The sequence below is a fragment of the Brachyistius frenatus genome, unplaced genomic scaffold (genome assembly GCF_029030835.1).
Source record: "Brachyistius frenatus isolate BFR_SWC_R1_liver_20210118 unplaced genomic scaffold, ASM2903083v1 Contig_7, whole genome shotgun sequence".
NCBI lineage: Eukaryota > Metazoa > Chordata > Actinopteri > Embiotocidae > Brachyistius > Brachyistius frenatus.
Window position 1 is genome coordinate 102290 of NW_027210606.1, and position 22126 is coordinate 124415.

At 38.2% G+C, this 22126-nt stretch overlaps 1 protein-coding gene across 3 annotated transcripts in view; it reads right to left on the minus strand.

Annotated features, from left to right (window-relative positions):
* Positions 1-22126, minus strand: part of myom2a (myomesin 2a) — a 29209-nt gene that overhangs the window by 2321 nt on the left and 4762 nt on the right. For 2 of the 3 annotated variants that reach the window (XM_069689456.1, XM_069689458.1), the window contains 32 exons: positions 21950-22104; positions 21506-21598; positions 19442-19530; positions 19314-19352; positions 18274-18438; positions 17907-18068; positions 16871-17012; positions 15960-16159; positions 15824-15877; positions 13925-14052; positions 12396-12579; positions 10606-10780; positions 9916-10037; positions 9187-9374; positions 8815-8941; positions 8156-8334; positions 7918-8032; positions 7222-7381; positions 6329-6435; positions 6108-6152; positions 5878-6014; positions 4977-5121; positions 4779-4838; positions 4510-4577; positions 4231-4344; positions 3578-3665; positions 3433-3471; positions 2816-2921; positions 1543-1706; positions 1302-1338; positions 1187-1209; positions 730-785 (listed from right to left, as the gene is read on the minus strand). In XM_069689456.1, the coding sequence (XP_069545557.1) occupies positions 730-785; positions 1187-1209; positions 1302-1338; positions 1543-1706; positions 2816-2921; positions 3433-3471; positions 3578-3665; positions 4231-4344; positions 4510-4577; positions 4779-4838; positions 4977-5121; positions 5878-6014; positions 6108-6152; positions 6329-6435; positions 7222-7381; positions 7918-8032; positions 8156-8334; positions 8815-8941; positions 9187-9374; positions 9916-10037; positions 10606-10780; positions 12396-12579; positions 13925-14052; positions 15824-15877; positions 15960-16159; positions 16871-17012; positions 17907-18068; positions 18274-18438; positions 19314-19352; positions 19442-19530; positions 21506-21598; positions 21950-22104 (3666 nt within the window). Of the gene's footprint in view, positions 1-729; positions 786-1186; positions 1210-1301; positions 1339-1542; positions 1707-2815; positions 2922-3432; positions 3472-3577; positions 3666-4230; positions 4345-4509; positions 4578-4778; positions 4839-4976; positions 5122-5877; positions 6015-6107; positions 6153-6328; positions 6436-7221; positions 7382-7917; positions 8033-8155; positions 8335-8814; positions 8942-9186; positions 9375-9915; positions 10038-10605; positions 10781-12395; positions 12580-13924; positions 14053-15823; positions 15878-15947; positions 16160-16870; positions 17013-17906; positions 18069-18273; positions 18439-19313; positions 19353-19441; positions 19531-21505; positions 21599-21949; positions 22105-22126 lie in introns of all 3 variants that reach the window. The other variant, XM_069689459.1, reaches the window with a different exon arrangement.

Below are 22126 nucleotides of genomic sequence, written 5' to 3' on the forward strand. Positions count from 1 at the left end.
ATTATTCCTTGACCTTGATAGTGATTTATTCTGTGAAAACCCCGTAATTAAACCTTAAATTAGGATTTATTTGTTAAACTATTTCTAATGTCAGAATGTTGAAGCATAATTTTACCTAAAACTGCTATGGATGCAATCTGAACAGCTCGCATGACAGCTGAACAAACATCAAGGTAATGCTGATGAGTTTCAGTAAAAGAAACACAATTTTTCAAGCTCAAGTATCTCAAAAGCGCATAAAACCAAAACTATCTGCATGGTTAGATACCTCTGATAAATATAAGATAATACATTTGACACAATTTGCGTCAACTGACACTTTACAACAGTTGTCTACCCGGTAGACCGCAGAGCTCTCGGAGGGAAATGGTTGGCAATCCTTGTTCTACAAAATGTGATTTACAAAACTACTGGAGGCTGTTTTCAGCTGAAAGGTTAAAAACTGAACTCGTTAGAAAGTACCATAGTTTACCATCTCTGCATGCCTTCACTCTCCTCTCAGAAACACTTTCTACCCATTTTTGAACTTTGTTTGTTTCATAAAAATAAGGTTTAGTGTGACAGCCCATAACTCCTCCTTTTTTTGTTCCACAATTGCTCAGTGGGTATGTTACCAGGGCAGATCCTTGACCTTCTTACCAAATAGCTGATGTAATAATGTAAACAAAATACCCAAAACAAATGTGTAATAAATGTGTATTTTAAAGGTAGATGCTGAGAAATCCTCACCTTGGCCTCCATGATAGTGACCACATCAGGCAGACCACCAACCACTCTGCCACGGTCTGAGGAGGAAGAAAAGAGTTCATATTACTACAGGACAAACTAGAAACTACACAAACACAACACTTCAGACTTAAACACATGGCCTACTCTGCCTTTACACATTTGATTGAGAACCATGTCCTGGTTTAAATAAGGCTGAGGTGTTCAGGAGGAGAGACCTGAGGAATGTAAAGTTTTAACTTTCATTTCTACTTTGCTTTTAATGCACATAACTTGCTCCCAAGACTCTTCAGAACATGTTCAGAATGTTCAAAGAGCTGTTGGGGTCACTTGAGTTTCTACAACATCTCTGGATTGATGCATAGCTTCCAAATCATAAATAGGTCAATGTGCCTTTAAAGAAAAGGTTCAAATCTAGAGGATTAAATACAGATGTTAATATAATAAGTAATATACTTACTCTTCTCAGCAAATGCAGCTGCCCTAAAAGATAGAAGTTCAGCATGATTAATACAATTTATACATAATTTAAAGATACTATTGTTCACAAACTACTGTGCATTCAAACAACATACTTCAGTCTTAGGTACTCCTCATAGGCATCAGTGTATGCTGCAAAAAAAGGAACAGATCACGATCACTGACTTTATTCTTCTAATTGACCAGAAGTTTTATAGAAACTCAGAGTGAAGAAAATAATAAAACAAATGAAAATCATTGTTTCCAGAGTAATTAAACAATATAGGTAAAAAAGCAAACACTAAAGTATAAGGAAAATGAATATACAGATGTAGATGAAGGAATAGTTTTTTTTACCTTGTCCAGAGAGGTCAAATGTGCGGGTGTGGGTCTTCACACCGTCTGAGATTTCAATGGAGTAGTTACCCTTCTCCTTATCGGACGGATCACAGATCTGCATCCAGGCCATCTCCGCTGTGCCGCCAATCCTCATCTTCTCAGAGGAGGCGATCTTACTCTCCCTGCAGGTTTACATCACAGACCCTCACCATTTAGTTATGAACTCCAACTGAGTGAAAAAGGAGGATTTCAATTTCTACAGTCTGTGTTAAAGTGCACCATCACTACAACTAGAAGGGATTTATAACATTAGAAGAAAAATGTGCAAGTAGATTCACTGGTAAAAAAAACAACAACATTACATTCCATACTAAATGAGTAAGTTGTGAAAGGAGTGTGAATAGAGATGTCCTTCAAAATTCTTTACACTACAAATAATGTGTGAATAAACTTCACAGTCTCGCTGCGGGGGTCAGTAGAGTAGTATCTCCAACCATCATCACCAACACCAGAGCCTCATAAGTCCCTTTCTCTACATTACATTACATTTCATTTAACTGACGCTTTTATCCAAAGTGACTTACAATCAGTGCATTTCAACCATGAGGGTACAAAACCTAGAACAGGAATCAAGAAAATACAATTTCTTCAAGAAAGCCAAACTACAAATCTCTACATCTCTAATGCACTAGCCATTGTCTTTTAGATACTCTGATGACACTTTTCACTCAGTGGCATTGTGACACTTGCTAACTCGCTACAGCTGAATTAATAAGACAAAGGTCAGAGAGATATTAAGCAAGGTGACAGTTTTATACACCTTAAAATAACAATAGATAGCAAACTCCAATTCAAAACTATCTCTGTTTATCTCCCCCTCCCACACACATTTTGTTAATGCTCTACAAAAGCGTATGTTAGTCCATCACTTACTACTCTACTGAATCTGATCTGAATAACAAAGCTGAATGACAGTAAAGTCAACACTACGCTGTAGAAATTCACACAGTAAACAGGTACGAGTATTAAAATGTAACTGTACTAACAGAAGTGAGTGATTTAAGACACAAGAAATGATTATATAAACTTGTTTTCATGGTCTTTACTCCTGAAGAAGGGCTGCACGTTTTCTGATAAAACTAATCATGTTTTAGTGAAAAATATCAGAGTAAATAAACACAGGTGAATAACACACGTGGCAGCCTTGGGTAAGTCCAGTGCATGTAAAAGTAAACATTTGAATCTTTATATACTTAATCTACTTGGTGGAGTCAAAGTATGTAAACTGTACTTGTGCTTCCAGACAGTCTTCATCTCTTCTGTGTAGTAGTTCATGTAGCACTGCAGCCTGATGCCCTCTGGAGTACACTGCAGCACCAAGTCTGAGGCAGACGCACCTGTTGGGAGCAAAACCAACTGGTTTTACAGACACATGTTGAAGCCAGGCATGCTTAAAGTGAATTTGTGTGTTTAGAACGGCTAGGTGTCTCCGTATTGTGCACAATTTCACTCGCACAAAGTATGCAGCAGGTATTTGTGTTGCCAGAGAAACACAAGTTGTTGCAGCTGATAATGAGGCATTGCTGCTTTCCACCTTCTAAAGAAATGTTTCTAAATGTACATGTTTGTTTTGCTAAGCACTTCCACTCTGAAAGAAATCAAGTAAAGTCAGTTTTATTTAATAAACCTGAATATCACACATCACAAATATGCCTCATTAGAATTGTTTTTGGAGGGAAGATCTTCAGGCTAAGTCATTTTAAGGCTCCATTTAGAAACAGGCTAATTCTTTAGAGGAAAAAGTTTACAGTAAGTCCTGTGAGGAATCGCGACTGCATGGTTTGTATTTAAGCATTACACCCATATTCTGAATTTGAGATGATTTTTATTATAGCTGATCCAACCTACCAGCAATCTGGGCGATGGCATTGATGATGTCGTCAAACACTGTCAAAGAAGAAAAAAAAAAAAACCATAATAAGTACCGTATAAGATGTCTAATGTACCAATACCAAGCACCACGGTTGACCCCATCTGAACAATGGAACTGTACCTTGGCCGGAAATGTCAAACACAGATGTGTCCTTTCCTCTGTCGTCACTGAGCACAGCCTTGTAAACACCCTGATCTTTTCTGGAGAACTGAATGAACACATGATTACTGTATCAACAAAGCGGCAGGAGTGTGTTACTTTACCATTTAAGACATACAAGAAATAAATCATTTACAAGTGTAAAGTGCCAATTCACAGTGTAGTTGTCACAGAGTTCCTTTTATTTATGATTTTCTTCTTCATCACATTTGCCCAAAGCAAAATATGTCAGTGTTGCTTGTGTCATCTCTGTTTCTTTTATTTTCTGACATGTATAACTATGTCCATGAATTTTAAACAAAAGAAAAGTCCCAAATCTGTCAGTTTTTAAAACAATGCCTTAATTTACTCATTTTCCTTCAGTGTGACAAAACAGCTGGACTTTGGTCGCACATGGTGACTCATTATTTAACATGAGGACTTTCACAGTTCTTATTTTCTCAATTTAGATGCAATGCAAAATAAGTCCAAACACATATAGTGTAAGTTGAATATTAGGTCAGAGATAGATTATTGTTTTCGCTGTCATGAAGAATATTTGTTTGAAAGTTGAAAGTCATAACTACTGTTAATACGCAGCATGTGAGTCAACGAGCTCCTGCTGCAGATGTTACCAGAGGGATGGGAAGAGCACAGGCTCCAGATGCGACACTGGGAGGAGTATCTGGAACTATCTCGTCGTCTTCCTTGTACCAGTGGAAAGCCGTCTCCTTCTTCACATTGGCCACCTGACAAACACACCGGATTAAATGGTTTGACTTTAACAGCAAGGTAAAGGAGCCAAAGAGATGAATACTCAAAAATGTGAGTGAGTTCATCTTCATTAATAAAGAAATAAAAAAGCACAACTGTCATGGGGTTTAGAATTATAGAACATCATGTGGTGGTGTTACCTTGCAGGCGAGCATCACAGTGCAATCCTCAGTGACAGTGAAATACAGATACTCAGAGAAATGTGGACCTAAAATGACAAGAATGAGAAATCATGTAAATGACTAAATTAACCGTCCAATAAAGCTGAAGCAACAGTGAAGGCTATCCGACCTAGAAGGTGGTCAGAGTAAAAATAATTAACTTATTAATATTTTTAATATTTTGCATCAAAAAACACAAAAGTTACTACAATGAAATACTACACATGAGTCATTGTGAGTGCTGGTACCTTGCTTCCTGATGTGCTCTTTCCTCTGAAACTCAGCCTCCTTCAGAGCAACCTTAAACACTGAAACACCAAAAACACAGTCACTCAGAAGTCCACTTAAAGTTGAAAGAGAGAGTCATAGGGAAGGTGGAGTGAGAATTTAAAATGATCACTCAGCGATTCTATTAATCATCATATGAGACATAAAGAACGTCTCACCATCTCCTACCAGGACCAGGGAGGTCTGAGTTTTGGCCCTGCCGTCAGTGATCTGGACAGTGTACGTGCCCTCATTGGCTCTCGTGAAAGTGTCCATCGTCATCTGGATGATTCCTGTAGCCACATCGTGGCTGATCTTATGGCCCTGAGAGAAAAATTAGAAAAAACAATGATATTTCCAATGAGTCTTAAACCTGGAGGTGTTTGCCTTCTTATTAGTCTCTTTGTTAGCTTTCAGACCCCTTTCTGGAATGTGTATAAGATTTCTTTATAGTTGTATGATATTAAAGCTCTAATCACTATACTTTTAATATATTCCAGTAACTCACAGGTACATTAACACATTTAAATGAAAATATTGACTCAATGATGAACAATCTGCATGTACTGGTGAACATAAACCTTTTAAAGCATCAGAGAACAAAAATAACTCAAATTTAGTTGTTGTCAAGGCAATATAAAATACTTATACATCAACATAACAATTGATGGACATTTTCCCAAAAAATATTTTACACCTTTCTTTACATTTGTCCATGGTAGATACTGTAAAAGATGCAGTATCTACCACTACAAAAAGATAAACATTCAAACACATACAGCGGATCATTGTTTTCCTTTCTGGGAGTCATGTGATCATGTTAAGATGTTTTAAATGTAGGACACAAAGCTGACTGCTTAACATGGATGATGGGTGTGTGTTTGTTTGGTTTCTTTGACAACAAGATAACAATTGCAAGTTCGGAGTTCAAACAAAGCTGGAAAAATAAACCTAACAGGATCGAGAACAGAAAAATATACAGCACATTTTCTTGAAGTAAAAAAGTCCTAAGTATGAGCTGTATGAGTGTATTATTGCTACTGTGAGTTATTCAGTCAGTACTGAATGTTGACATTATACCTCCCCACTGGTGACTTCTTTGTCGTTAACAATGAACCTGTAGGACACGGATGGGGACAGTTTGACGGCCTGCAGCCAGAAACGCACGTGACCTTTCTCCAAAACCTCGTAGTTCAAACCGTGTTTCAAGGGAACAACTGCACCGAGACAAACACACAGAGATTAGATTACCAGGAAAGCATGTAAAAGTAAAGGACACTAGAGGTGTGATGATGCGGCCCGCTACTCACTTGGATGTCTGATGGCATAGCTGAGCTCCAGCATGGTGTTTAGGGCTGCAGAACAGATTCAAGAAAACAAACCTGAGCTGTGCAACAAACACAACAACACAACACAACAACAGCAACAAAGGATGTAGAGCTAAAAGAATCCTAATCATGAAATTTGTTTTGTTTGTAAATTTGTAAGAGTTTATTTCTTATACAGTATTACAGCAAACTTCATGACCTACCATCCTCAGTAAGAGTGTGGCTGGAAGAGACTCCTTCTGTGTCAGTGACTACCACAGAGTATCTGCCCAAATCATCCTTATCTGGGTTGGTAAAAGTAAGTCTGGAGCTGTGAAACAAACAAAAACAATTCTATATCCAGTAAAGTCAAGACAATTACAGCAATTAACTATTTAATTCAAGTGTGAAATTCTGTTAAAACCAAGAGTATGCAGTTGTTTGAGGCAAAGCATTTTAGCTTACTCGGTTTTGTTACGTCTCTCGGTGTTTTAGACCTTACTATTTTCTCATAATCTGACATTACTTTTTGAGAGAAAACAGTTCAGTTGATGAACTTCCAGTCATAATTGCCGATTAAAGGCTAAGATAGTATAACCTTCAAACATGACCATGAGCCATCAGGCTTTTAGGTCAGCTAAGAATGTAAAAATGTTAGAGTTGCCTCCAGGTGAGCATACAGTTTAGCATAAATTGAATAAAGTTTGAATTTTGACTGCACACTTTGTTCTGTCATGGCCAGACCTAAAAACATAGTTTGGAGTTCAGATGTTAAACATCACCTGAAAGCAAACTTGTTGAAAACAGGAAGCATTGTTTTCAGCGATCTAAATGACCTCGTGTATATGTTTTATGAACACTGAAAACAGGAAACATAAAAACATAATCCTGTTCAGCAGCATGTTATTGTGAGTTCAGTGAGGACAGGCAAACAGAAAGCAAACCAGATGAGGGCCTTTGGGGAGAAACACACTGTTTGCGCTGCTGTATTTACAGAATGAAAGTGCAGTAGAATATTTTATTTTTCAAAGATAATCCCTTCTGCTGTGACCTGAGAGGAAGCCAAATAGATGTGCCCCTGAAGCCTTTGACGTTTTGTGGGTAACAGCGAGCTTACGTTCGGCCCTTGGTTGTGATGCCGACCCTGGGGCAGTCACCGATGGGTTTGTAGTTCTTCGACCAAACAAACTTGGACGTCTCACAGATCTCACAGGCCTCGAGAGCGAGGAAGATGTCTCCAGTCTCCGTATCCACACCAGCCTCAATCTCCTTAGTGCCTGTGAAAATGAATAACATGTAAACACTCTACTAAGAGATGACAGAAGCAAACTTCTTTCTTCAGTTTGTCATTTAACCCACATTGAGCTGTGACATAATTTGTGTAGTGTTTGTGTTGTGTGTTCTCTGTGTGCCCTTTTGCAGCCAGGTCAATGTTATTGTAGGGTTAATGTAAACTTACCATTAGCCACTGACAAGAATGGAAAGATTAGCTGGAGGGAAGTGCGCTCTGGAATGTTTGGTGCTGTGATTGGCTAATTCACTGTCAGTCAACTGGTCTCTAACCCTAACCTTAATCCTCCCAGCATATAACAACCAATCACAGCTGGATCTTCCTCCTTCTGATCTTATGTAGCATCAGACAACATATAAGTGCACTAGAAAAAGACCACGTTACGCTGATGAGCAAAATGTGTTATTGCCAGTAATGCTTACCGGTGAGTACTTGCCCATTTCAAGCACTGGTTGTGGCAATATAAAGTGTGTGGTGCAAAAAAGTTGTCAGTAAAAGTGATCTGTGTGACGTTGTTGTTACCTGGAAGAGCTTTGGCACAGACCGGCTCAGATAACTGGGAAGCTTTTCCGACACCGTTTGCATTGACAGCACGGACTTTGAAAACGTAAGTTTCACCTTCCTCCAGTCCAGTCACCTGCACAAAACCGTGAAAGTATCACATGTACAGTGTGACATTAGTGTGGGAAGAGGATTGGCAGGTGAACGGGGGTGCTGGGTTATTATTAATACATTATACATAATGCATCAGGTCTCCTACCTGCAGAAAACGGTGGCTCACAGTTTCCTGATTCAGAGTAACAAACTCTGATGAACCCTTCTTGGCCATGTCCACCAAGTATCCAGTGACAGCGCTCGCTCCAGCATAAACTGGAGCCTTCCACAAGATGACCAGAGATTGACCTCTGACCTCACTAAAGCTGAGGTCATAGGCTGGGCCTTGAATTGATAAAAAAAAAAAAAAAAATTATGAAAAAAAACACATTATGAGGACCAAAGAGATGGTCGTCCAGCTGTAGTTTAACTGCCAAGTAAAAATTTTGGGGGATTTTCTTGTTTTAAAACGAGGCAAAGTTAGGTGAACATACATTTCAATGAACATAATTATTATATTTCCAATCTAAAAGCAGTGTTTTTCTCTGAGATTGATTCTGATTGATAAGTAGTATTTAAGATACCGAATAGAGATTCACTGACAAAATTTCCAATCAACAAGTTTCAGCAATCAGGAGATCTCTAAAACATCTCATTTTAGAATCGAGCAACTCAACTATTCACTACAAGATACCCAGAAAAACATGTGTCTTCATCAAAAGAATAGCTGCCCTATATAACTGACAGTGGAACCAGCAAAACTTTGTCACATTAAGAATTTGTTAATAGTACTGAATAATGGAAGAAACACATGTGATCCAGTACCTGGCTCTTCCATGGTCCAAGCTTCACATTTCATTGGGGTGCTGGGAGCTGATCGTAGACCAACACCAGCAAGGTTAGCGGCCTGGATCCTGAACTCGTAAAAGGTTCCCTCTTTCAGATTGTCCACCTAAGGGTACAAAGGAATCTCTATCATCTCATCAGACTGAATGATTAACTGCTAAATAACCCTGATGTAAATCAATCAGGTTTTTCTTTATCAATCTTTAAAAGATCAACTGCATGAAAACACAACTTATTCCTCAGATATCCATGACAATCCAAAGGTTTAGCTAAAAGTTCCAAAACAAACTTACATCAGGTGTTTTTTTTATTTTCAATAATCAAATTTTGTGTTTGATTGATGCCACTCACGGTGCAGATCCTTTCCATGATGGCGCTCAGGTTGACCTCCTTCCAGACCAAAGTGTCGGCGTCACGCTTGTCGATGTAGTAGGCGTTGATCTTGGAGCCGCCACAGTGTTTGGGACTCTTCCAGGCCACAGTGATGGAGGAGCCGTCACAGCTCAGCATGGTGATGCCGAAGGGAGCACTGGGAGTGGCTGAATTACAGTTTCATGTATAATGTAGCGTCACATTTGAACTACAGACAACTTTAACATTTTACGCATCCTTATGCAGTCCTGCAAACATTATTCTATTTACTGTTGGAAACAAATCATATGGATGATTGTGACTACCTGTACGTGATCCTTTTACATAATAGTTTGAATTTAAAATATAAAGTGTTTTCCAGCGGTAATAGGTGCAGAGTGGTACTGAAAATATACCTTCTTGTGAATAAAACACAAAATGCAAAGTGAAGGTGGACAAAGAAGGAGCCGTGGGTAAGTAAGGTGGGAGAAAATGAACACTAGTACATACCATATTCCACCCCCTTCCCTGGACACAATAAGTACAAGACTCACACTGAGCATCAGCTTGAATCAAGGAAACCTCCTATGAATTCCATTTCCTTTTAAATCTTCCTTTAAAGTATGCTATGTGTTCACCTTTGTCTTTTACCAGAGGTTTCTACTGTGGTTCTGACATTTTAAATAATAGTAGCATATTAATAGAACCATAAGTGAGGGTTTGTCTTACCGAGGGCCGGCTCCACAGCGATGGGAGAGGACTCCTGAGACTCGTCACTGAGACCGAAGACATTGACGGCTTGGACGCGGAACACATAGGTCTCCCCTGGGATCAGGCCGTGGACCACGAACCTATGGCACATCCGTATTTTATTTATTTAAATTGAATACAATTAACAGTTGTTGCTATCCATCTACACAAACTGAGTGTTCATTTTTCTCTGTCTATGATACCACATTAGGACCTAGCACGGTAAACAAAGGGCCTCTTGGTGTCTTTCCCCTTGTTCCTGTATCGGATATTTTTATTTAATTATTTTTAATACATTTTTGGCACAAATTATATTTTGTTGTGGCTACCATTAAGTAGCCATTAAGTAACACTTAACAAGAATCCATCAAGAGTTTGTCTTCAGAGTTATAATTGCATCAAGTCAGGAAAAGGAAATCGTCCAAATGGTTGGGATGTTCAAACCACAGCAGATTATAAAGACTAATGACTATGTGGTTGTGATTTTGCATCTACATGTCACATGAGTTTTGTTAAGAAATTGGTGATTAAGGGGGATCAAACTGGATAAAGTTCACAATAACGCTCAGTATAAGATAAGAGCACAGCCTCAAATCATTTGATTCCAAGAGGTTCCAAAACTTATCTGAAATATGAATCATAGTTAGACTTTTATTTTGGAACCCTTACCTGGTATGTTTGAAGGGTTTGTGGTTGCACGGGAACCACTCTTTGGATCCGACAGCACGGCCATCGATATAATATCCCATGAGGTTTTTCAGATGTTTGGGAGCTTCCCACTGCACAAACACTGATGACTTGGTGTTCCTGGTAGCAACAATCTGACCGGGAGCCGAGGGGACGCCTGTTCAGGAGAAAAATGAACATCAATTAGTGATATTGAATACTAATGGTTTCACTGGATCCACATTTTAGACTTTAATTCCAAAATTATATGCAGATGATGAAAAACTAATTTCAACATTTAACATCTGAGGTATAGGAAATCAGAAACATCTTTATAAGGACCGTTTAATGTGATTTTTTTTTTTAAACTTTAAATGAAACCTTTTCAAAAGTGATAGTCTATTTATTAAATGCAACATTTAACGATACATACAGTTTTGATTTGTCAGAAGCATTAATTTTGGATTTAAATGAGTAATTTATAGCAAATGGTCAGACATGAAATGACAAATTACATGACACAAAATATGCAAAATTATAACGATGGTATGATAATCAAGTCACAATTAGTTATTGTGGAGCTCATGTTTGGGATAAAGTGCAAAATGACCAACAGAGCTCGATATACCTCATCTGAACATCTCGGATATAATCAGATCAACTGTAAATCAATGTAAGTGAACAATTTATCACATTTACTTTTTCTGGAGATGTACCTCTTCCCATCCATGTACATTTTTACTGAACAGACATTATGAACAGAGGCTGTAAATACCACTTACTGTAGGTCGGATCCGCACATTGTGTGTCCTTCTCATACTGTTCTGTAGCTTACAAAGGGACTGGCACTTGTAAAATATACAACTTCTTTGTTGTGTTTCTGGACATTATGTGCACAAACAGTGACTTTAGTTCTGTGAACCTGCTGTGGCACACATCTGTGGATTAAACACAACACTGAGGATTTGTTTAAAAGGTCCCCATGAAGTGGCTTTGACATGTTTCCACAGTAAACAGGATGTTTGGGCAAAATGTGAAGGGCTGCTATTGAGATTAATTGAGCTTAACAGCTCTGAAGAATTTGATCATCCTTTTATTTGTTGTAAAATTTGTGGGTTTTAGTTCAAGCTTATGGTTGTCCCGCTGTCTATTACAATACTAAGCCATTTCAATGTGCTCTAACCATCCCTCATAGTTAGAACAAACACACAGTGGAAGAGTGAACTCATTTGTGACATTACAGCAGTTTGAAACTGTGAATTATATGTTCATTGATGGGTACATACCGACCGGCAGCTCAGTACCTGCAACATACAGTCACTCACTTTTAACAAAAGGTCAATGTGGGCATTTAACGAGTTTGTTTTTGCAGGTAAATTGACGTTTCTGCACATTAGAGCGTTTGCTCGAGGTATAGAAATACAATAGCTGTTTTAAAGTCCTTTTCATCTTGGCAAAATCTGAATTCTGGGTGAGACCACAGAATGTGTGGGGAGGTATTTACAATTTGGGGTTGAACGGATTTCATGAAACACTCTCAAATATTTTGCCCTCATCTCTACATTTCTTCTGATGTCAAAATCTCTTTTCTTTCATTAAAAATATAATTTATTTTCAGAGTCATATTTAGTTTGGAAAGTGGTCAAATTTGGGTTCTGTTTGTTATACAGACTATAATAATACATGTTGTAAAGGTGCATGAGTCTTTTCTAAAATGTCATTTTAATCCATTTGTTCCTCTGCATGCATTAAATAAAAACTCACAAAGTCTGTGCACTGATTCCAGCTCTTACCATCTTCATCAACCTTTTGGATGGACTCAGAGGGCGCAGAGGCCTCACTGGAGCCGTACATGTTGACAGAATACACTCGAAACTGGTACTTTTGCCCATCTTGCAAATCAAAAACTGGGTAACGCGGGGAGTGCAGTTTGACTGCTGTGTTGATCCGCTGCCATGCTCCAGTGCCTGCTAAGCACTGTGGGAGAGTTGGGGAGGGGGGGAATGAGAAGGTACAGCCATCTGCGACAACCTCATCGATGATGCATAAACACAAAGAGGAGCTTCAAGGAAAGAAAACGTGTTTTTGCACAGTTGGAGCTCACTTTAGTTTAGATTTGACCATATCTATACATAAATGTATTCCTGCTATATGAAATATCAATGTGTGTGTGTGTGTGTGTGTGTGTGTGTGTGTGTGTGTGTGTGTGTGTGTGTGTGTGTGTGTGTGTGTGTGTACCAGGAACGTTAAAGATATGATAACCATTATATTACAGAGACTCTCTTTGTTTTTGGGCACTTCTGTTTGTGCTAGAGCCCAAATGAGATTGGAGTGTCTTGAGGGGTCAATATTCAAGAATTTAAAAAAAATCTGATGATATATCAACAACAATATATTCTTGAAATAAACACAACATTATTAAACATCTTTGTCGAAGGTTTGTAAAACTTGACTGTTGGCTAAAGCAGATACAGAGAGAGCACGAAGAACATTGGTACGAAAACATATAAACTACATAAAACTGTTTGCATATCTGCCAGCATTTATGCAGATACAAATATACAGTATTTGTATATCTGTGCACATATTGACTAGCAATATTGAATCTGCCAATATATCATTTGGGCTCTATTACTTTCTTTATTACCTACATTTCTAGCATATAACTTCATCGTCAGTTTTTTTCGACAAAATTGTGTATGATACAATTATTTTGATTTTTTATTTTTTTTTTTGTCATATACTGATTGGGCAGTGACTGCAAACAAGTGGAGCCCCAACAATGCAAATGATACATGAGCTTTTAGTGCTGTCATGTTTCATGTATGTAGGCATAAAAACACACGTGACCTCTTAAACTCTGAAGGATGCAGTAAATCTAACTATAATGTTCAAGCCCATAATAACATTTTTAATGGAGATCTCACAAAGGTTCAACGTGTATCAGGATGAAATCTGACATAATGTGTCTGCACAACAATGTATAAGAGATCTGTAATATGTTAATTTGATATAATATCTTACTTTGTTAAAATGACCCAGTCCTTCCCCCCTCAAACTTTGGTTTTAAAGTTTCACTCGACATGACTGCAATAAAGCGCCACTCAAGTGTTGGGAAAAAAAGGAACTGCATGTAATGCTGTCATGGATTTTAAAAGAAGACAACTAAAATAATGATAATAATAATGACATAAAGATGACACTGAAGGGTAAACGCCAGAGTTTAGGAGGTCAGTGTCTTATTTATCCGCCCACGGACAGTTCAGAGGTTAAAGTGGCTGTATTGACGTGAATGGATGGCGAAAGGTGAAGCGAAACGCACCTTCTCGATGATGTAACACAGTGGAGCTCGTCCACGAGGGCTGGGAGGCTTCCAGCTGAGCACGACATATGATTTGAAAATCTCTGATGCATGCACATCTGTGGGCTCGCCCGGGATAGTTACGTAGCCTAGATTGGGAGTGAACTTGTTGAGGCATAAAGTTCATATAGCAGCAGCCATTGCAGAAGTCCCACACTATGCATTTTTTTTCTTCTGAATATTTTAAAGTGGATTTCAAAGCTGAATCCACTTGTTCCCACTGGCTGAGAAAAGTGCAGCACTATACAGTATAAAAAGTTTGATTGAAAAAAGTGAATGAATTTGAAGACAACAGCTCTGATTATTCAACAACCACGTCTTCTCCTTGTTCACACTAAGAGGTGACGTCTGGCAATTGAAAGTTGGTTAAAACTTCACTGTGTTTTTTATAAAGTTTTTTTCTTCCTCTTTAACAAGGGGGAAAGTATTTTGGTAGCATTCAACAACAACATGAACAACATATCCGTTGCCATGGAATAGCTGTCAAAACTAGGGAGGTTTAGTTGTTTTACCTTTTTCAAAATGACAATACAACTTTAGTATCGAGTAGATTCTCATTGAGGTCAGAATGTGGGGGGGGGGGAAAACAATATCATATTTCAGCTTTTTAAAAAGAAACTAAATTAGAAATAATAATGAAGAAAAACATCCTCAGGCCACATGTAAAGGATTCATTCATCCCTCTGAGAATCTTCCATTTGGCGATAGTGAATATGTAGGACTTCTACAATCGCCTCATCTGTAATATTATTCCAATGTGCATAACTTTTAAGAGATTTTTTATCTATTTTTTTAATTAGTTTTTGTTATTTGTTTGTGTTAAAGTAAAGAGGGCAATACTCGACACACTTTGGAGAAGGAGTAAAACTCTTCAACGGGTTCAATTGAAAAAACAAAAAGCGTTTGAGTGGATTTAAGTGTGGATGGAAGAGTTGGAGTTAGATCAAAGAATGCACCGCAAAAGTTAGAATGGGAAGACATTGGAAAATAGTTCAGGCTGTGTCAAGAGGTTAGAAGAAAATTTTGTTCAGGCTGAAGTTTGCCTTTCAAAATAAGATTTTAATCTCAGTAGTCTCTTGCTTTTTGATAGAACCTTTGGAAGGATAACACACAACCCGGAAATATGACAGAGGGGAATTTTTCCTGGATTACTTTCGCCTCATAATTTTATGTTTCTTCTGGCTGATATCATCTGAATGGTTGATGTGTTGGTCAAGCTCAGTTATAACACACTGCCAGTTAAGCAAAACATTCAGCATCTATTACAGAAAGGCTAGTCTCTGCTCTTGACTGTCATTCCTCAGCGTTGAGCTAATACATAATCCTGTATCATAACACAGCTCAGCCTTTCTCTATGGATCACAGAAAAGGCACATGTTTTTACAAAAGTAATCCAGAAAACAAAATGCTCCAGTGACCTGTTGGATGCTCCATAGCAACCATGTGAGAACTTAAATGTAAGAATTCCGGCATGAGATTTTAGGACGGGATATCAATTTAGACTTTTTTGCAAATTGTATTCATGTGGAACCTTTTTGGTCATTTCAGAATCTATTCACAAAATTGATAACCTGCATTCAACGGGTATAAATGGATGGAATATTTACTGATGTAATGAAATGCATCAAACAAACTTGGTGAGCTGTTGATGAGGTTCGATAAGGTGATAAGGAATGAAAATGTATTTCCTTTATTGCATTTTTTTTTTTGTTAAAATGTAAAATGTTCTGTTATTATGATGTTGCTAATGAGGTTTGGGGAGAGGGACAGGTGTTAGCAATCCGTGAGATTATGATAAAGTGGTTTAAAGGTTGTAGAAAACCAAACTGATCACAGATCAGTGTTTGTATACTACTGTACCTTCCAGGTCATCATCCTTGATCACTATGTCGTATTTTCCTTCAATTTTAATCACTGTTGCAGAAGATGACAACAGATCTGTTAGGAATTGCTGGTATCCTGGTGTCCTGTGTTTTGTATTTACCTTCATCAGTACCTTGCAGTCTCTCGTTCTCGGCAGCATCGAGGGCCGTCACTTGGCCGGACTTGCGTGATGGCCTGCTCATGCCGGCGCTGTTCACGGCTCTGACCCGGAAGTGGTAGGAATGGCCCACTTTCAGGCCATGCACCGGGTATTTACAAACCTTCACTGGGGCGTCGTTGCACTGGACCCAGGTGTCGGTGCCAGCTTCACACCTACACGTCGGACCAGGAGATGACATCATTTGTCTGATGACATCTTTCTCAAAAATACATAGAATGCTTGTTTTTCAAGTTGCTGCAGTGTAAAGTAAAAATACAAAGTGAGCATATTTTTAATTTGTATTTATGTATCTATTTATTTATCTAGTATCATTTGGGGTAAATAACCTTTTCACAATCAACAATTTTAAAAGATGAACTACAAATCTAACTATTGTGGGATTTTGACTACCTGTGTATGATAATAATCTTGATTTGTGAAGAACTGTAGTACTTTTATGTTATTTAATCAAAGCTGAATCTACTGTTTTGGCAACCTGGTTAAAAGAAGCTCTACAATCTGAAAACAAAACTATTCTCATAGAATTGCCCAATAAAATGTTCAGCACGGCTGTAATTATAAATTATTTTCATCATTAAAACCTGGGACCAATTTTTCAATTAAACTATATTTTAGTGTATTCAATGTCTAAGAAATAGAGTATAAAGCTCTTGATAGTTCAAATGTCTTATTTTGGTCTATTATTGGGCCAAAACTAAAGAAATATCAGTGTACAATAACTTCAGCGCTAAATACTATGACACATCATCCTTTCAGTCATCTCCTTGGCATTAAGTGCAGTGTAATTCCACTGTAATTAATGTTGGTGTGCCAACTCTGGTTAATTAAAGAAAGTCTGAAGGGCTTTCAGGGTATGGACTGACCGATCCACAAAGTATCCGATGATTGCCGCCTCATTGACGGTATTGGGGGGTTTCCAGGCAACCAGGACGTAGTCTGAGTTGATGTCAAATGCTTTTACGCTCATTGGTGCACCAGGGGCTCCGGCCGAAGAGGAAGTGGCATCTAGGCATTGAGAAAAGAAGGACATAGGAAGGGAATAAGAAAAGAAAAAAGGCGATTTTAAGCACAATCAATACCCCTCTTTCATTTGCATACACCTATCATTCAGTACTACTGATACAATGATCTTACTTGTTGCAGCTTTTAGTCGCAGGAAATAAGAGTTGAAGATAGGGAGGAATGGAAAATTAAATGAAAGTATTTACAACAAAGCTTCCTTCTGCTTACTTTCTTGTGATGTGATATTTGCCTTCACTATTTAATAGTATGGTTGTGGACCAGCTAAAAAAAAAAAAAAAAAAAGACCCTTCACTGTGTCATGTTGAAGCACCTTCTGTGATCAGGTTTGGTGGAAAGTAAATAAACTTCATTTAAGTTTATGAGCTTGTTAGATTTTGCTGATACTAACTCCCAAAACCTTTACGTAGTAGAGAACACAATAAAGATTTTGAATAAAATATTATTAATTTAATCATCCTTTCATTTATTCATCCAGCTGTGCGAAACATGTTTACATCACGAGCAAATGATTACCTCTTGTGGCTGCCAAAGTTTTATTTTTCGTAACTTTCTTTTTTCCAAATTACTTCTAGCTGTGTGGCATTTCTGCACTGCACCAATTCAGAAATAGGCTTTTAGTCATAGTATGAGCAGTACTCTGAGTAATTTTCATTCGATTTTTCTCAGATGAATTTCAGGTGGTCTCAATTTCTGAGGTAGGCTCTCATTTACACTATTTGCTCAGTATTATAATTATAATTGTGAATTTTGCATTTTTTTTTCAGAACAAAGGTTTCTTATTTGTGCTTTTCATTTTTCTACTTTTGCAATAAAACAATGCAGCAAATTCATCAAATCGATGAAGTCATGCTACAATAATGCACAGTGGTGTCCTACCTGAGACAAACAGGTAGGCACTATGTTCGCTGGTGCCATCCTTTGTAAAGATACGAAGGGTGTAGAGGCCCTCATCATCCTTGGCCAGCTGAGGCAGAGTCAGACTTGCTGCGCCTCCTCCCACGAACATCTCTGCCAGCTTACTTGGTTTCAGCAGTTTATCTTTTCGCAGACAAGATGGAAGAAACAATGAGTGGTGACAAAATACACTGTTGACCAAAAACAACAGTTTGTTTCTGAGGCAGTTTTGAGTATTTTTAGATATATAATATAATAGCAGTTCTGGCAGATTATTAAGCAAGGCACTACAAACACACACACAACAGCTCCGCAGATTAATGAGCGAAAGAATGAAAGAATGTCTGACCATCTCTGTACCACTGGGCGAGGGGTGGTACGTTGGGGAGGTCGGGTACGACCACCAAATTACACAGCAGTCTGATGGAGCTGCCCTCTACACCAAACGTCACCGGGAACCTATCGAGCAGGGTGACCTCCAGCTTACTGGCATGGATCTCCGTCAGATGGGGCACTGGACAGCAGGGGAACAAAAAGGACAAAACCTTTTTGACTTGTCTCGTCGTGTTTTTTTAAGCAGGGTCTGGAAATAATTGGTATATTTTGGGTATATTTATATATGTATGCAACATAAAAATGATGATGTAGAAACATTGTACAAATACAAAAATATGGATATACATCAGGCTCTAAATCATTTCTGTAACTGTTGTAGTTTCAACATTTTTTACATTCAAATTCTACATATTGCACCTTAAACCTGCTAAAAAAAAAAATACCAGCAATCAAAATGAGGTTTGATAGTGTATCTTAGATATCACTGATTTTGAGGAATGTTTGGTAACTTTGTTATATCCTGTAGTTTTTTTACACCATAATGACTCATTGAGGGGCTGCAGGAACATTAGATTGTGTCAGTATGAGCATTTTGAACAGTAAATAATAAAAGGAATTATGTTTCACATTCTGGCATTTTGGAATAACACAGATTGGTTAAAGGAGAGCACAGGATGACTTTGTCCAATTTTAACAAAACATGAAAATGCAATGGATCTCAAATAGAGTATTGGATCTCTGCTGTTTTCAGGTCAAAATGAAAATATATTGTGGACCAAATTATTTGCTTAATCCGCTCATTATTTAATCTCTAAACTCTAAAACATTGCACAAAAGCATATAGATGATTATCTAGATTAAAAAAACGGTGTACGTGTTTACTGTGAACAGAGCTTTCTCTTGTGTTTACTCTGTGTGGGTCAAAGATGACAACAGCTTGTCGCCCAAGTTTCCACTGCTTATCAGCCAAATTATTCCATGTGTTTTAAAGTGGTTGTGTCTGACACCCCCACCCTCCAGCTTGATCTTTAGTTACTCCCTTTATACTCTCACCTAGTCCAAGCTGGCAAGACATAGCAACTCCTGCTGGCCCTGTGAATTAAAGAAATGGATGTTTACAAGAGAAACACATCGGTGAAACAATGTCTTAATGAGGCAAAGTGAGACAGAGAGAGGCTTACTCTTCACAGTAACTGTAGCCTTGCTGGTAGCCGTGCCATGCTGGTTGGTGGCCACGGCGCTGTATTCAGCAGTATCACTCACAACACACCTACAAGAGCAAACAGTGTGCAAACACATCAAAAAGTAATTGAATGAAATACATTAGCTGTTAGGATTATTTTTGGGATTACAATTTTTATCCACCAATGCTTAAAAACAAATTATCTGTAAGAAAGTTTTATGTTTTCAGTCTGTTTTACGAACCTGCTCCCAACTCACATCACATAAATAAGTAATACAAAGAGCTTCAAACCCAGATGTTTAACCCAGATATCCAACCTTGGAATTATTGGTTTGTCTTTCTGTCTTTCTGGCCTCTTTGTGTTCATGATTTCATTTGCAACTGTTAATGTCTAGATAGCTGTCCAATATCAGTATTTATGAAACCCAGGATGACTACCAACCCTCCTTCAACAGTAGGTAACTGGACTCCTATAAACAATAAAAGAGCTGAGCCTATGACAAATCTTGGCGTGAGTAATATATAACATAGAAACAGTAAAGCTCTTTTTGTTTTTTTCTCAAAAACACGACTGTGGTTCTCCAAGGTCAGCGGTAAAGTCTTCAAGTTAATGTCTGATAACGACAGAAGACATCATCTGTTGATAACTGACAAAGTGAAGAGGTGCTCAGAGACAGCCATGCCCTTGTGACAGCAACTGAAGAGAAGTCTGAGGTCGAGAATAGAAGGAAGAAATGTGACCTTCAGCCCGGACAGACCTATTTTAAAAGACGATCCCTTTTCTCAGCTGTGGGGGACATAAAGTCTGTGTCCTTCTTCCAACAGAGCTTTTTACTTGCTTGTTTTTGCACTGTAAACTGAAAATTATTAAATTTGAAGAAGTTTGGCACATAAACAACAATCTCCTCGATGACCCTGTAATATAATGACAGACCGGAGATTTCAGTGCGTCAGATAAAAAGATGGAAAGAGAGAGGGAGAGGGAGAGAGAGAGGGAGAGCAGCGGGAGGAATTCAAGGCTCGAATGACGCAAAGGTCAGCAGTTTGGACATGAACAGCTGAGGTGTCTTGAAGGTGACGAAATAGAGCACATTGGGCACAACCCTCAGCCCACAATATTCACTTTCACTCCCCAGTCAACTGTCTGATTAAAAATAAAGGTAATGGGCAAAACAATAAACATTTTGAAATTGTAAACTTTTACTGTGAACCTATTTAATCCTGTTAATAATCCTTCGGTCTCTTCCAGGCTCCTTCTCTTTTGCTTTCCTTCGAATAATAGAGCTGGATAATTTGGCCCTGTGGCCACTCACAGTACTGCAACTAAAAATATACCCAGTTTTCTTCATAAATTGACATTATGAACAAGACATTTTGGAAATTCTTGATAGGAAACCTCAAACTACAAACAAGGTAAAGTATTTATTTATATATATAATACATGTCTCATACATTTTTGTATGTGTAAAGAGTCAGAAAACCTTGTGGAGCCCATTGTAAAGTCTATAGACTGAGCATCAGTATGTGGGTGGTGCCAGTGGGATTAAAACTGATAGACAATACAGTAGCCATTCAGGAAGTTAGAAACCTTTTTTTGGTTTACGGTGTCCATGTTACAAGCCTGTAGCCAGTTCCCATAATACATTCATGGTGTCATAATTTCACTTCCTGTCACCTAAAATGTTCCTGCCACTGGGTAGTTAGTTGAGGCATGTCAGTTTAAGGAAAGAGTGATTGAGGCAGATGAGATGGGTGCATATTAAATGAATACTATTGGCTAATTCTGTTTTAGATTTTTTTTTTTTTAAAGAATACATTCCATAATATATTTGCTGTGTGAGTTGTCTACTGTTCCATCGTCTTCAAAACTGAGATATGGAATTTTTTTATGATCAGATATCAACCAATGCTGAACTGAAACTCATTGTTTACAAAATGTTGACACATTTATATACCTTTTATTTGTCACTTATTTAGAGAGCATCAACAGTGCCTTTCAGTTAATACTTTAGGAACACATGTTCCAGCAAAAACTGTACTTTTGCTCAGGGTTGTTTCGTACCTGCTAATGATCAAACTGTGGACTCCATACTTGTTCTCAATCTTATACTTTCCCGGGGCGCTCAGTGGGTCCACTGGCACTCCTCCTTTATACCTGTGAACAATCAGAATTAGCAGTCATTGATATCTTCTTCACAGCACGCTAATGCTTTAAAATGGTCAAATATTTATACATCAGTATGTGTATTTGGACAGATGAGTCTGACAGGCCATTCTACAATAAATATCAGCAGATGTTTACAAGGAGATAGATGCTAATAGGGTACTGTAGATTGGTATTGAAAGGATTAAAAAAAAAGGCTGCCAATGCTCACAAATCTTTTCGGGCAGGTCAAAGTAGCAATTCTATTTTTTCCCTCCATAGTATATGTTATATATAATAAATACATTTCAACCCAAATTAGTCTGAATACACTTGAAACGCCTGAGATGTGATTGTTCTGACCATTTGACAATGGGCCTCGGGTTTCCTTGCACAGTGCAGAACAGTTTGACAGGGGTCTTCTCCCACACTGTGTGGGGCCGCAGGGCCACCAGGAAGTCCGGCATCTTGGGGATTTCATCTAACATATCCCCCCTCTTTGCCATCATGCTCTTAACCTGGAGAGAGTAAACTGTATCA